This window comes from Phodopus roborovskii, unplaced genomic scaffold (assembly GCF_943737965.1).
Source record: "Phodopus roborovskii unplaced genomic scaffold, PHOROB, whole genome shotgun sequence".
NCBI classification, from domain to species: domain Eukaryota; kingdom Metazoa; phylum Chordata; class Mammalia; order Rodentia; family Cricetidae; genus Phodopus; species Phodopus roborovskii.
Genome location: NW_026125052.1, coordinates 21,991,103 through 22,007,201, shown reverse-complemented (window position 1 = coordinate 22,007,201; position 16,099 = coordinate 21,991,103). Strand labels below are relative to the sequence as shown.

The window sequence follows — 16,099 nt, the reverse complement described above, 5'->3', positions numbered from 1 at the left end:
AGCCAAGCTTTCTATGCCTTTGAGGAATGTGCTACAGGCATCTCAGGACAGGCTGGAGGTTCATGTCCCCTGACCAGTCAGACTCCTAACATACTAGAAGAGTAGGCAGCTGGGGGCGGGGTGGACTGGGGAGATGGCTCACTGGGTAAAATGCTTACCGGTCCCCAGCACCGATGTCAAAGGCTTGTGTATGGTGTCATGAAGTGCTGGGAGACAAAGGCAGGAGGATCCCAGCGGCTCATGGCCAGCCTGTCTAGCTCCAGATTCAGTTTCAAAAATAGGGGGAGAGTGAGAGAGGAACTCTAGCTTGTACACTTCATGAAAGGCCACTTGCACACACACACACACACACACACACACACACACACACACAAAAGAGGAAGAAGGAAAGAAAAGGGATGGACGATAGAGCAAACAAATGGCCGGCTTGTCAGGTAGTCTCCAGGATGACCTCTGGACTAACATGTTCAGGTGAAGATTCCTCACACACTGTGCCTCTAAGGGGTGCGTTAATAGCAGCAATTGTGCATCAGGACAATGTTGGTAGCCATCTGCCATTCTTGTTCTTACAAAGTGCCCCACCCCATCCGCTGGGAGATGGAATCCGTGGTAACGGATGAGCCCCTGCAAGGAGGTGGGTGGGGTGCAAAGTCGTCCTCCAAGGACAAAGTGGCTTTCCAAACCTAATCCTCCCACTGCCCTTCCGAAGCCGCCTCATCACTTCAGACCAAACTATGGGTAGGACTGTGTGGGCAGGCGTGCGCGCATGCGTGCGTGTGTGGTGTTCTAGGCCAAAAGGACCTAACCACACTGTACCCTGTTCACATACCAATGAAATCACACTCTTAAGTGATCGTAAAAATATACACTTGAGTTGGGAGTGTGGCTCGGTTAGTAGAGAGCTTGCTTAGTGTTCATGAGGCCCTGGGCTCCGTCTAAGAACCTCATAAGGCCAGGCACGGTGATGCAAGCCGGTATTCTCAATACTGGGAAGGTGGAAGCAGGAGGGTCAGGAACTCAAGGGTGTATTTGGAAGCCCAAGCAACAGTGAAACCCTGTCTTGAGAAAGAAAACAAAATGCTGTGTGCGGTGGCGCACCCCTTTAGTCCTAGCACTTGGGAGCTCAAGGCCAGCCTGGTCTACAGAGTGAATTCTGGGACAGCCAGGGCTGTACAAAGAAGTCCTGACTTTAAAAGGAAGGAGGGAGGGACTCAGGGAGGAAGGAAGATGTCTAACCCTGGGCAAAGAAAAAGATTTGTGGGTCTCTCTCTCTTCTCTCTCTCTCTCTGATTATCTGTTTTCTGCAATGAGAGTGTATTTGTGAATTAAATACATAAAAATGAAAAGTTGATGAGAGCTGGTGAGATGGCTCCCAAGGTAAAGGCACTTGCTGCCAGGCCTGACAGCCCGCATCAGATCCCCAGAACCCATGTAGTGGGAAGAGAGCCCACTCCAGCAGCTTGTCCTCCGACCTCTACATGGGTACCATGGCATGCACACGCACACAGATAACGAAGGAACGAAAGGAACGAAAAGGCACACATTTTTCTCCTCCTAATCGGGCTGTGTCGCCGCTTTTTGTCTCCAGGCTCACCACACCCTCCCAGCCTCTGCTCAGATGAGCTGCCAAAACTCAGCAGTCTCCAGGTTTTTTGGAAGAGATTTTTGGGAAAGATTTACTTCCTCATTCTTGAACTTCTAAAAACAGCCCACTTTTTCATCTGCCCCTCAGCATGCGATGACAGATGCTACACCTGCCTCTGACGTGACGAAACCTAAGTGAGGAATAAAAGCCTGCCATGACTCTCGCACATTCTGTGGCAGGCAAAGCTAGGGGTGTGGGGCCATGGGAAGATGCATGGATATCCTAGCCACGGGCACTCAGCAGGATTTCATCCCCTGACCTTTGATGTGTTGCTCTGCCCCTTCAGATTTTTGACAATGAAGCCAAAGACTTGGAGAGAGAAGTGTGCTTTATCGACATAGCCTGTGATGAAATTCCAGAACGCTACTACAAAGAATCTGAGGTGAGTGATCAAAATGCAAGAATTATATGTCCGTCCATCCATCCATCCATTCATTCATTCATTCATTCATTCATTCACTTATTCATTCCACAGTGATTTATGAGGCACTTCCTATACTAGGACCCTTCCATCAGTCTTTATGTTCATTTGGTTTACTCCTAACATCTCACTGGATTCTTTAAGATTGATTTTTTTTTTTTTTTAAATTTAATGTATGTAGGTATTTTCTGTCCACCAAATGCATGCACTGCCTCCAGAGGCCAAAAGTGGGCATTAGATCGCCTGGAGCTGTTGTTACTGATGGTTGTGAGCTGCCGTGGGAGTGCTGGAAATTGTACCCAGGTCCTCTGGAAGATCATCCAGCAGCACTCTTAACCACTGAACCGTCTCTCCAGCCATCTCTGGGTTCTTTAATGCAAGCCTCAGAATGAAGCCCCCGAGCCTATCACTAAATCCCCGCTGCCTCTCCCACTCTGTCACCATCCCACTTCACATGGGGCTCCCTGGGGCCAAGCATTCAGCACATTGGCTTTTCTGAACTCAGCAGCCTGTCTGTGTGAGGACACAGACAGCATTTCATTTCTGTCTTTGGAAGTTAACATAAAGAAAATCCTCAATCAAGCCTCAGAACTTTGATGGCTCATGTTGGCCCAGAAACCATCCTCTCAAAATAGCAGGCACCTTCCTGAGGGTGTCTCTTCTTAGCTGAAAATACATGAACCAGAACATCTCCCCCTCTGGCTTGTCCCCTGCCAGAATCTGCCCTCTGCTTTGCCTCTCCCCCTTTATGTCACTGTTGATGCCAGTCATCGTTTATATCCTGTTAGGATCTTATTAATGGCTCCTGATGGAACTTGAGTGACCTGCTTATAAACAGTGTCCCAGCCTGGGATGACCACAGACGAAGAGCTATTTTTATTGTTTAGCTACACGCAGCCAATCATGGGGCATTTAGAATTAAGGGGCTCAGACTTGTCCTTGAGCTACAACACATGGGCCTTGAAGCTCTTCCCTCAGATTCATGAAGGCTGATTGAAAATGCCATGCATAAATCCATTGAAAGTAAATTCTGGGCTACTGAGATGGTTGTGCAGTTAAAGGTAGCTTGCAGCCAAGCCTTGATTCCCTGAGTTCAGTCCCTGGGACCCACCTGGTGGAAAGAGTACAAACATACTCCCACAAGTTGTCCTCTGATCTTCATTCACACACTGTGTACACACATGCATGCACGCACGCACACACACAGTAAATAATAAAATAAGTACATAAAGAAATGTTTGAAACGTTTTAAACATGAGTTCCAGTAGGTTACAAACCATACTGCCTTGTGAATTAGATCTTTCCCTCCCTATTGGGGAGCTTGTTTGGCTAGAAAAGTCTTACTTGGTTTGAGCAAAGACCCACTTGATGCGATACAGGCTGGAGTTAATGGACTTTGGTCCCTCAAGGCTGGGGAAAGGCTGGTTTGAATCACTCTGTGTCATGCACATTCATCCAAAGGCTAAGTATATTGTTGTCATCAACTTTTTTTTTTTAGACTCCTCAGCCAGTCATGCCTCTGTGCTTTAAGAAAAACAATGTTGGAACTGGAAAGATGGCTCAGCAATTCCAGAGGACAGGGGTTCTACTCCATTACCCACATGTGGGGGCTAACCATCATCTGTAACTTTAGTTACAGATCTGACACCCTTTTCCGGCCTCTGCACTCACTGCCTGCACATAATGTACATGCAGAATACATGCAAACAAAACACCCAAACATGTAAAATAAATCAGTCTCAATATTTTTTTTTTTTTTTTTGTTTTGTTTTTCAAGACAAAATACAGGGCTTCTCTATGGCTTTGGAGGCTGTCCTGGAACTCACTCTGTATACCAGGCTGGCCTCGAACTCACAGAGATCCTCCTGCCTCTGCCTCCCAAGTGCTGGGATTAAAGTTGTGTACAACCAATGCCCAGCCCAAAAAACAGTTTTAAAGAATATAAAACTTAAGTGTCCAGATGTGTTTGTGTATGCTTGAGAGGTTGAGGCAGGAGGAGTTGGAGACAGCCTGGGAATTATAAAATGACCTTGTCCCAATAACACCTAGAAGGGGCAGGTGTGGGCGGGAGGGGGTGGCAGAAGGGAATCAGATTTGTGGGGGGGGGCAGTGAATAAATGAAATGAAAGGGAAATTTTTAGGGTTTTGGTCTTTTGGTTGTGAGCCTAGCCTTTAACAGCTGAGCCATCTCTCCAGCCTGTTTTGTTAGGTTTGTTTGTTTGTTTGTTTGTTTGTTTGTTTGTTTTGTGTGTGTCATATTGCACATGCCACAGAACACATGTAGAAGGCAAGGAAAACCTTTTTGTCTCTTTCCTTTTGTTTTCTTGAGACAAGGTCTTAGCCCGGGCTTTTATTATAGATTAGTATGTATGTGTACGTGTTTGTGTGTGTTGGAGACCGAGGTTGAGATCTAGTATCTTCCTCAATCCCTCTTGCCCTGGTCTTATTTTTAAGATTCATTTCTGTCACATTTTTAAAGTGTGTGTGTGTGTGTGTGTGTGTGTGTGTGTGTGTGTGTGTGTGTGTGTATGTGTGTGTAAGTGACTGTGGAGTCCAGAAGAAAGCGTCAGAGCTGGAGTTGGAGTTGCAGATGTATATAAGCCTACTGAACCCCGGTCTTCTGGAAGTGTATGTAACCACTGAGCCACCTCCCCAGCCCTCTGCCTTGATCTCTCACTGAACCTGGCGCTCACTGATTGGCTGGACTAGCTGGCGCTCACTGATTGGCTGGACTAGCTGTCCACCAAGTCCTTTTGTCTTCACCCTCTCAGACTGTGGTTCCAGGCATGAACTCTCTTCTACATGGGTGCTGAGGGTTCAAACTCGGGTCCTCCCATTTGCATGGCAAGGACTTTACCAGCTGAGCCATCTCACCAGCCCCTGAGCCTCCTTCAAAGCTCAGGTCAAACATGACTTCCCTTCGGTAGAGCTTTTCCTGAGGACAGCCTCCCCTTCCCAAAAGAGAACTCCTCTCTAGCCTGTGACTTCCAGGCCATGCTACGTGCTGCTGATGGTTTTAGGTCGTGCTAGCCCATGCTAGCTCATTGTCACACATTTTTCATAAGGGTGAGAGCTCACTTCTTCGTCCTCGTACTTCACGAGCTACTTTAACACCAGCCAGCTCTGGCTTCGATGCGATGCTAACCCGACAGCTGTTGGAGGAGTGAGTGACGGCCCAGGGCTTTGTTTTCCCTTCCAGCAGCAGTAATTTCCGAGCAAGTGCCCTCAAAGAGAATGGAGCTGTCACCGTTAAGCTAGCAGTTGTGAATCAGGGTTCTTTTTCCTTCACCTGACTGAGACTTGCTGCCTTGTGGGCTTTTTCTTCTGTTCATCCTTGCAGCCTCATAGGAAAGGATGCATGCAGACCGCAGAGTGCCAGCTGGCGGGAGGTCTCTTTGGTTTGGGAGTTCGGGGTGCTTTAGGAGGGGCCTTAGTTCTGATGCTGATAAATCCAGACCAGGTTTTCCTGGAGTGTGCCTCTCCACCAGGACACTGTCCCACACACTGTCACCCAGGCCAAAGGGTAGGATCAAAGTTTCCTTTCTCTTTTCCCACTTCCCTGGGAGCCCCTGAACCACACAACCAGGAGTGTGTCTCTCATCAAGGTGACCAGACGAGCTGGGACTTTTCCATTGGCTCCTCCTTCCTGGCAGCCCTCTCATCACCACTAACCAGGGATTCAAAGGGGCACATTAGGGACTCAGGAGCAGCTGATGGCCCAGCCTAAGGCTCAATTCTCATCTTGCAGAGCCCCTGTCTCCTCCCAAACCCACAGCCTGAGCAGCAGCTCCCAAACTTCCTGAACTGGAGCTTCATTCTTTTTCAACTTTGTGTATTGATGTATTTGTACATGCGTGCATGTCACGTGTGTGCAGGGCATCAGATCCCTTAGAGCGAGAGTGGCAAGCAGCTACGAGCCACCTGAAGTGGATGCCAAGCTGCCAGTGCTCATAACCACTGAGCCATCCTTCCAGCCCCTCAATCAGAAGGTCCTGAAGAACAGTGCCATTGTATTTTCTTTTTAATCAGAGCAGAGAGATGGCTCCATGGGTAAAGTGTTCCTCTGCAAGCATGAGGATCCCCAGAACCCAATAAAAGCAACGTTCCTGTGACATACGTCTGTAACCACAGTGCCGGGAGCAGAGGCAGGCAGATCCCCAGAACTCACTGGCTAGCCAGGAGAGACAATCAGTGAGCACCAAGTTCAGTAAGGTATAGTCCACCTGCACACACGTGTCTACACACACACACACACACACACACACACACACACACACAGTGTGGATTTGGAGGGTCAGAGAGAACACCTCTATTAAGCCTCACAGACACAGAGACACAGCTATCTATGGCATTCAGAAAGTTCTCTGTGCCAAGTCACATGCCCAGGCCTGCCCGAGCCAGCAAACCAGCAGAGATGGCGAAGATGCGCTCGCTCTATGTAGTATGCACTCGCCAGGAGGTTGATGCATGGCTTCTTGCTTCTGCCAAGATTTCCACCCTGACTCTCCGAGGCTCTGCCAAGATTCCAAGGTGAAGATCCCAGTGGAGGGGAAGGGTCTGCGCAGAGGACAAAGCTGAGGTGACCATTCCAGGGGGACAAGAACCAAACCTCGTCTGCAGCCTGCAGAACTGGTGCCCCCCCTCCCCCGCCCGGGGCAGTCTTAACATTCAAGTCCACAGAGATCTCATGTGAGGCAGATAGTGTTGTCTCGTGGTGCGCCGGGTTCTCTTGCCTAATCATTGAGTGCGTTGGTTCATAGGCTTGACTTCCATGATGACTCTGCCCAGGGAACACAGTACATGCATTGGCCTCCTCATTGCTGGCCCTGCAGCGCCAGCCCTTCCTACAGTGGAAGGCATGTCTTTTAAATTTTTAGATATGCTTCCAATACAAAGGGGCGGGGGGGGGGGGAATAAATGGAATTTCCTAGTCAAGAATGTGGAGGATGACCTGGGCATGGTGGTGCACCTGCTAATCCCAGAACTCAGGAGGCAGAGGCAGCCGATCTCTGTGAGTTCAAGGCCAGCCTGGTCTACATATACAGAGTGAGTTCCAGGGCAGCTAGGGCTACATAGAGGAAACCCTGTGTCAGAGAAGGAGAAGGAAGAGGGGAGGGAGAGGGAGGGAGAGAGAAAAGGAAAGAGAAAGTGGAGAGGGAAGAGATGCTGAGGTTTTGGTGGTGGTGGTGATGGTTTTGTTGTTTTGTTTGCCTGTTTGGGTTTTTTTGTGGTTTTGTTTTATTTCTAGATTTATTTTATTTTATGTGTATGAGTGTTTTGCCTACATGAATGTATGTGACCACATATGTGCAGTGGGGCTGGGGGGATTGCTGGAGTTTTCTCTCCCTGTCATCTTAGAAAATGTAAAGGTGTTTATCTTACTGGCCATAGAGCTTAGCCCTTCTGGTAGGCTAATTTAGATTTTGAATTTGAATAATGATGAAGAGTTGCACAGGACTAGGCCATTAAGAGCATTTGCTGTTCTCATAGAAGACCCAAATCCAGTTCCCAACACACACATCTCACAACTGCCTTTAACTCCAGCCCCGGGGAATCTGATTTCCCCTTCTGTCTTCCACAGGCACCTGCATGCATATGTGCACACATACATACATACATACATTCATAGACACACACACTCATAGACACACACACACAGACTCATACACACACACTCACACACACACACTTATAGACACACACACTCTCACAGACACACACACACTCATAGACACACGCACTCACTCAGACACACACACTCATAGACACACGCACACTCATAGACACACACTCTCTCACAGACACACACTCTCTCACAGACACACACACACAAAGTAAATCAGTAAAAAGAAGGAAAAGTCACACAGGCTGTCCTAGTAGCGTGGGCCTCTCCTGTGGAGCAGTGGAACCATGTGACAGGGCTGAGAGCAACTTTAGACAGAATTTGATTTAGGATTTTCCCCTTGAACTAAGGTGACTCTTAAAACTCAGCCTCCAGATCCCTGGATCATAGTCTCCCTGGCCCAAAGCATCCTTGGCAGCCGGTTCATCATTCACCGCAGTCCAAAACGTCTGTTGATTCCACTCTGGAGGGAGGAGATGAGAACAAAGAGAGGCACATCTAACTTTTCCAGTAACTGTCAAGGGGGAGAGATGAAACACTGTTTCCCCCAGGAAGGGGCAGAAACACCAGATGAGTAAATATTGCTGTCCTTAGCTGTCCCCTTCCAAAGCTCTCAGCTCTCACAAATTAAAAATATTTTCATTTGGGTCTGCATCTTGGTAGTTGAGAGTGCTAAAGATTTTCAATTATTTCCAAAGAGCCATGCTGGATGTAACTGGCTCATGCTCGGACACACGTTTAAGTTCAATTTATTGGGTTTTTTATTTAAAGATGTATTTATTTATTATGTATACAGTGTTCTTCCGGCATGCAGGCCCTAGATCTCATTATAGATGGTTGTGAGCCACCATGTGGTTGCTGGGAATTGAACTCAGGACCTCTGGAAGAGCAGCCAGTGCTCTTAACCTCTGAGCCATCTCTCCAGCCCCTCAATTTATTGTCGTGTTGTTGTTATTGCGCCTCCCACCATGTTTCTTTCTGAGAGGAACACAGATGTTTGGGGGACGGGCTCTCAGTGTCTCCTGGGTGATAAGAGGAGTCACAATTTGCACCATGTGTGGAGAAGAGAGAAGAGCCCATGGCCATAGTGGTTCCTGTGAGACCCTTGAAGCCAGCAAAGTTGAGGCTCTGAAGGGAAGTGCCCCCAGCAGCTGCTGCATGGCTGGGCATGGAGCTCTGCCACTGCCAGGGTCTGCTTGACGACTGATCGTGGTGTTAGAATCCAAGACAGGGTTGGGGTGTGGCTCAGGGGCATGGTGTTTGTCATGTCTAGCATGTGCACAAGCCCCTGCTTCTAGAAGGAAAGAGGGAGGGAAGAAATAAGGAAGGTAGCTCTTGATGATTACCTCTAGACATAGGGAGGGAGGGAGGGAGGGAGGGAGGGAGGGAGGGAGCGAGCGAGCGAGCGAGCGAGCGAGTATAGATTTGCTCTCCTGTTTCTTCAGCAGCTGGAACAACTAACTATGCAGATGTTGTTTCCCGGGAGGTCACGTAGACAGCCCTCTGCTACAATACAAGTTTGAGACCCACCTGGGTTACATGAGATCCCAGAATTAATAGCCTGCGCCCCAGACCTGGCTGTTGTTGGCGTGGGTGTTTGTGGTGTGTATACCAGAGCACAGTGTAGAGCCGGCATTATTTTAAACTCGGTGTGTACTGCACACGTCCTTCATAGTACGCTTTACCTCACTGACAATACAGGTGTGCCGTCTTCCTCTGTCTCTCACACATCCAGCTGCTGTAATGTGCCAGCTTTTCCTTTTTAAAAATGTTATTAGCATGTGACTGGATGAGATAGGACATGTGTGGGGTATGCCATGTGTGTGCAGGTGCATGGAAACCAGAAGAGGGTGTCGGATATCCTGGAGTTACAGGTGGGGCATGCACCCCCTGGCAGAGTGCTGAGGAGCAGCAGGTCTCTTAACTGATGAGCCCTCTCTCCCGCCCCCCTTTCTCTTTCTGAGGCAGGGTCACACCCTGTATCCCAGGCTGGCCTTAAATTTCTAATGCTCCTCCTGCCTCAACCTCCCGAGTGCCAGGGCTGCAGTATGAGTGACCACACTTAGCTCACCATGCTCTGTTGACTCGTTATACTGTCCACCGTCTGGGGACATTGGCGGCGTTTCCATTCTTTCCCCGGTTGCAGTCATAAATCTCTTTTGTGTGCTTCGGGGTTCTGAAGAGCAGGTTCTTCCTCTAAGTGTGCATCTATAGGTTTCATGGGAGGGGGGGCATGTGTGGATATAGTACATGTTTGTGGAGGCTACACACCTGTCTTCCCCAGTCACTCCCCTCCCTTTGTGTTGCATGCATGTATTTATTTAATGCTTGTGTTCATATGATATGCATAGAGGCAGAGGACAACTTGTGGGAGTCAGTTCTTTCCTTCCACCATATGGGTCTCCAGGATTGAACTCGGGTCTTCAGTCTTGGCAGCAAGTGCCTTTATCCCCTGAGCCACCCCATCTGCCCTCATCCACCTTGCTTGTTAAGGTAAAGCAGAGCACGATGGCATGTGTCTATAATACCAGAAATCAACAGGCAGACACAGAGGGTCCCTGGGGCTCACTGCCCAGCCAGTACAGCCTGTCTGTCAGCTCCTGGCTCTAGAAGAGTCCCTGCCTGAAAATATAAATTGGAGGACAATTGGGGAAGACCCCTGACATTAATTTCTGTCCTGTGCTTGCAAGTGTGTGCGCGCGCACACACACACACAGTCCACAGAACCAAGAAATGAGTATCTGGTTGTTGAGGGGTCTGTGCCAAAGACAACATCTAGAGTCCATCATTTGTGCTCAAGCTAATGTTTTCTGTTCAGATGACTCTCCCTCTCCTGAAGAGGGCCCTGGCTCTGGGAGGACACGCAGATGACCACAGCCACCACACTGTATCATCATGTGCTCCTCTTCCCTTTGGAAGCAAGAATGGACAGGTGAAATGAGTTGTCACCAAGGCCAGGCAAAGCATGTGAAATGACTAGCTCAGTCCTTGACATACAGTAAATGTTTATCCTGGTTTCATTTCTGTTTCTGTGAAGGATAATTGAGTGTGTGTGTGTGTGTGTGTGTGTGTGTGTGTGTGTGTGTGTGTGTGACTAAAAGCACCTTACAGGAGAAAGGGGGTTGTAGCAGGGAAGTCACAGCGGCAGAAGCTTGAACAGCTCGCTTTATTATGTCCACAGTCGACAGCAAAGAGCAACAAATGCTTTAAGATGTGCTTGCTTTTTCCTTTCTCATAAAATTCTGGACCCACTGTCTAGGGAATGACACCACCCACAGTGGCCTGAATGTTCAAACAGTCCTTCACAGACGGGTCCACAGACCAATCCACCCTGAACAACTCCTCAATTTAGACTATTCCCAAGTGAGTCTAGGATGTGTCAAGTTAACAGTTAAAAACTAATGAGGCTAAAGAAATGGCTCCGCAATTAAAATCCTACTGCTCTTCCAGAAGACCCACATTCCATTCCTAGCATACACATGGTGAAAAATAACAAAAGATAAACCTTAAAAACATAATAATAAAACAACTAACCAAGGCAGCGTCTGAGAAGGATTTCCCTCAGCTCTGACTCCTCTCTTGATCTGCAGGAGTCACAGAGCCTGTGGCTTAAGGCAAGAGTGTGCCTTTGGCAGGTGGCTGCCATGAGTGGCATTCTGAGTTTGTTTGTTTGCGTGGTGCCTTTCAGTCAGCAGCCTGAGTCAGGGAGAGAGGCATAGACGTGTGATTCTGATGACAGCCCCACTTCCTAAGCTCTCAAATCCCTCTGCAGGCTCATCAAGATGCTTCAGAAACTGAAGCCATTTGTGCTGCCCAAAAATGTGTTCTTACTTCTCGTGTGGTTTAACCTCATTCCAAATGCCGTGATTCTGATTCAGCATTTCTAAGAAACCTTAGAACTTAAATTTGCTGTTGTGCCAAGTCTGGGCAATCTGTTCCTTCAAGTCCCAGGATGGTGCCTACCTTACTTAGTTCATTTATAGCAGAATACCACAGACCAGTTAATTTATAGACAAGAAAGTTGATTTTACTCACAGTTCCAGAGGCCAGGAAGTCTGCATAACTCTGGCATCTGGTGAAGGGTATTATGCTGCCTTACACACAGTGGATGGCAAGGAAACTCTGCAAGGCCTAGGACCCCTCTGTTTACTATGTTCATGGCTTTTTTGTTGTTGTTTTGGGTTTTTGAGGCAGGGTTTCTCCGTGTAGCCCTAACTGTCCTGGAACTCGCTCTGTAGACCAGGCTGGCCTCAAACTCACAGAGATCCACTTGCCTCTGCCTCCTGAGTGCTGGGATTGAAGGCGTGCACCACCACCACCCAGCGTATGTTCACATTTTTAAAACTTGTTCTTGATATTCCATCTGAGAGAGGGTCAGCAACATAAGCCCCAACCTTGCCTATTCTCCTTCCAAAGGGGAGTCAGTACCTGTGCTAATTTGTCTTGTTGTTGTAACAAAACACCCAGCAAAAGCAGCTTAAGCAAGGAAGGGTTTATTAGGGAGTTTGAGGATGCAGGAAGTACATCATGGCAAGAAAGACATGACCACTGGGGTTTGAAGGAGCTGGTCACGTTGTACCCACAGTCAGGAAATGTGCCTAGGGGGTGCTTAAGTCAGTTTCTCCTTCCGCAGGGCAGGATGCCCTCCCCCCAGGGAGGGGACTACCACATCCACAGTGAGTCCTCCCACCCTGGTTAACATGATTTGGAAATGCCCTCAGATTGGGCAGTGGTGGCACACTCCCAGCACTTGGGAAGCAGAGGCAGACAGATCTCTGTGAGTTCGAGGCCAGCGTGGGCCACAGAGTGAGTTCCAGGACAGGCTCTAAAGATAAACAGAGAAGCCCTGTGTCAAACCCCCTTTCCCCTCCTCCCCAAAAAGAAATGCCCTCTGTTTTGTTTCCATGTTCGGTCCAAATCCCATCAGGTTGACAGTCCAACCTGACCAGCCTTGGCCTTTCTATTTCATTCTATCTGATGACAATCTGATAGCTCTGCAGAACAGAATGGCCTTTTATAGTGGTCATGGGTATTAATCACTGCAAAACATCTGCACTTCAACCCCTAAGTGGCTTCCAAGTTGGGAAGAGCTTTAGATTGACCCTCGCCTGTGTTTGCTTCTCCCAGTCCACAGCTCTGTGGGGTTGGCAGTGGTACACACACACACACACACACACACACACACACACACACACACACAATAATGAGAAGACCTGGCCCACCAATTGCCTCCCCTACTTCAGACTTCAAGTCCAGCTGTTAAGCTCCTGCATAAAAAATATCCAGGGAAGAATAGATGCATCTCTTCATCCTTACAGTTAAAGGGCTCCGAGAAAGACACATGATCACGAGCTCACAAACACAGGCCTTCGAGTGTTCAACAGATCTCTCACTAGCTTGCCAAACCTAGCCTTTGAGGCTCAGAAGCTAACTTTTGAGGAAAATAGATGCCAGGGTGAAGGTGTTTGATTCAGCTGTGTTATTTAACCTGAACAACCTGAAAAATAGATGTTGCCCCCATTTTATGAGCACACTGAATCCCAGAGAACTCTAAATAACTTGCTAGAAGTTTCTGGAAGCCTTGATTCAAACCTTAATGGGCAGTTGAAGAGATGGCTCAATGCTTAAGAGTATTTGCTGCTCTTGCAGAGAACCGAGGTTCAGTTCCCAGCACCCATGCCCACTGGCTCACAGCCACTCTGGTTCTAAGGGGACCTGACTTCTGGCCTCAGAAGATACTGAATGGCATGGTACACATACATACACAAAGGCACATACACATTAGAATTTGTTTTTGAAACAGAGTTTTACTGGTTATGTAGACCAGGCTAGCCTTGAATTCACAGTGATCTATCTACCTGACTCTCCCTCCAGAACGCCCAGGTTAAAGGCATGCACTGTATACGTGCCCATACACACAAAGAATGTCTGTGAGTCTCTGATTAGACTTTTGATTTAATAAACTTGAGCTGTCTGTGGGCCAGATAGTATATGCTCAGTATAGTCAGGGCTACTAATAATCCTTTATAGCCTGTGTCCAAAGAACACTGCTAGAGTCAGAGTGGATAAGGGCCATTTCAAAGGTGGCCCAGATTCAGAGGTTGTGCCAAAACCCATTTGAGTCCTCCCTAGCTTCCTAAACGGAGGAGCTTGACCCAAGGCTATTGGGATGCTGTTTCCTGGCGTCCTATCATCGCACAGTGGAAGAGGGGGTTCTTTCTAGCATGTCCTCGAATAATCTTTGTTGACTGTAATTAGCAGTCATCTTGATATCTGTGTCAAAAGGAACTGGGTTGCATTATGTAATGGGGTGTTCAGGAGACACCATTTATTGTACTAGGACTGGGAACCAGGCCCAATGCTGGGAACAAGAAGAATTGTGGCCCTTCAGTCTTCAGGCAGCTGCTAATCCTTAAGGTCAGTTATTTCCCAGGCCTATGAGGAGATCACCTCCCACCACTGCTCAGACCATCTGCTCTAACCCCTTCTTACATGGAGATGAGGAAATCCTGAGTCGTTACCCATACACACATCTCTTCTAGCCTTAAAACCATACAACAGGGGTCTTCTCGGACAACTGACTACAGAAATTGGGAGCACACCCAAGACTATTGGCTGAGCCAGGAATATGAAGATGTGAAGCCTCCTGTTCTCCCATACTGCTGTCATAGAAGGCTAGAGGAGAAGCTGATGAAGTGACTGCATGGATAAAGGAGCTTGCCGCGAAGCCTGAATACCTGAGTTCAATCCCAGGGACTCACATGGTGAAAGGAGAGCACCAACTGTTAGCACTGCACCCCAGGGCCAAAGCGACGGGACCAAGTGTCCATGAACTGAAGCCATGGGTCTGGGGCGGTGGGGGGGAGCAGGGAACCCCCCCCACACACACACACAGTTCTTGTAAGTTGTTTAACTCAGGCATTTTGTCACGATAATGAAAAGGTGACTCATGCACCTGCCTGGCCTGCCCAGAAAGTCAATGTGCTCACTGACTTGGACTCTCTCTTCACCCAGGCCTTGTTAGAAGATTTTACGATCTGCTTTCCGACACTCCGCTCTGTTTCCCTGACATCAGTGCATGGCTTTTCTTTTGTTGTTCTGATAACCAGACCCATCTTGTATAGGGACTCCAACTCAGTTCACCTCATTCACGCTTAAAGGAAGGTGTCCCTGATGGACAGTGAAGACAGTCCAGGCCCAGCAAATTCCAACCACCAAGGAGCACCATCCTAGGAACCACAGACAAAGGCCAACTCCTTTCTCGCTATGTCCCAAGGACTCGGCGGAATTTTGAATTAAGTGCTTGGTTGGCCCCGGCTCTGGTACAAACCCTGAGTGCACCGTTCACATGGTGATTTCCCTTCCTTCCATCCTTAGCTCTCCGCTCACCACCCCTCACCAGTGGCCTTTTATTTTTATTTTTATTTTAGTGTTTTCCCTGGCTGCTAGAATGCATCAATAGTGGCCTTTGTAGACTGCTAAATTCTTTTGTGGTATTTATTCAAAGTTCCCATTCTCAAACTCTCTCTTCTCAGCATGATGAGTTTTGAATGTTTCTAGCCCTAAATTTTAACTGGGACAGGTGTGGAGCACATGCTGAGACACCCCCACCATGAGAACTTGTGTCCTCTGGCTTTCTATGTGCCAGACAGAACTTAAGAGCGAACAGCATAAATCGCTGTTCGGGGTACACTCTGGTGCCGAGCGCACAGGCTAAAAATAGCACTTGGTGCGTTAACTGGTAACAAGGCAAGAATTGACCCTGCTAGCCATGCTTTCCATTTAGGCTGTTTCTTTTCCTTTTTGTAAACTGTCACATCACAGCTGACCTTTTTAGTCAAGTCATCACTTAGTACTCAAGTGCATGTGCTCTAAAGCTCCTGGCTTTGATTTTGTCTAAAAGTTTAATTGATCACAAACCCCAGGATTCACCCATTTTAGTTATAGATCTGAGCCAGCAAGATGGCTCAGTAGGTAAAGGTGCTTGCTGCCAAGCCTGATGATCTGAGTTTGATCCCTGGGATCCAGACTGATGGAAGGAGAGAACCAATTCCTGCAAATGGTCCTTTGACTTCCACACCTGCACTATAGTGCACACACATGTGCGTACGCACACAAACACACATGATAGATAGATAGATAGATAGATAGATAGATAGATAGATAGATAGATGTAAAAATATAATTTGTAAGTTTATTAACAGATGAGTGTAACTGTCGCTACCACATTTTAAACATCCTCATCACCCTAAAAGGAATTATCACCCCTATCTTCGGACCCCCACCTCTTCCCCAACCCTGGGCAACACACTGGTCTACATTCTGTGTCCATAGAGTTCTCTGACCTGGACATTTCACATGAATATTTAACATAGCCTCCTCTTTAAAAGTATTTATGTACCTCTAGTAG

General features: G+C 47.9%; 1 protein-coding gene across 1 annotated transcript in view; it reads left to right on the top strand.

The window, feature by feature from the left end:
- Positions 1-16,099, top strand: part of Pitpnc1 (phosphatidylinositol transfer protein cytoplasmic 1) — a 252,775-nt gene that overhangs the window by 205,212 nt on the left and 31,464 nt on the right. Inside the window, exon 6 of the mRNA XM_051179490.1 lies at positions 1,932-2,027. Within this exon, the coding sequence (XP_051035447.1) occupies positions 1,932-2,027 (96 nt within the window). The remainder of the gene's footprint in view (positions 1-1,931; positions 2,028-16,099) is intronic.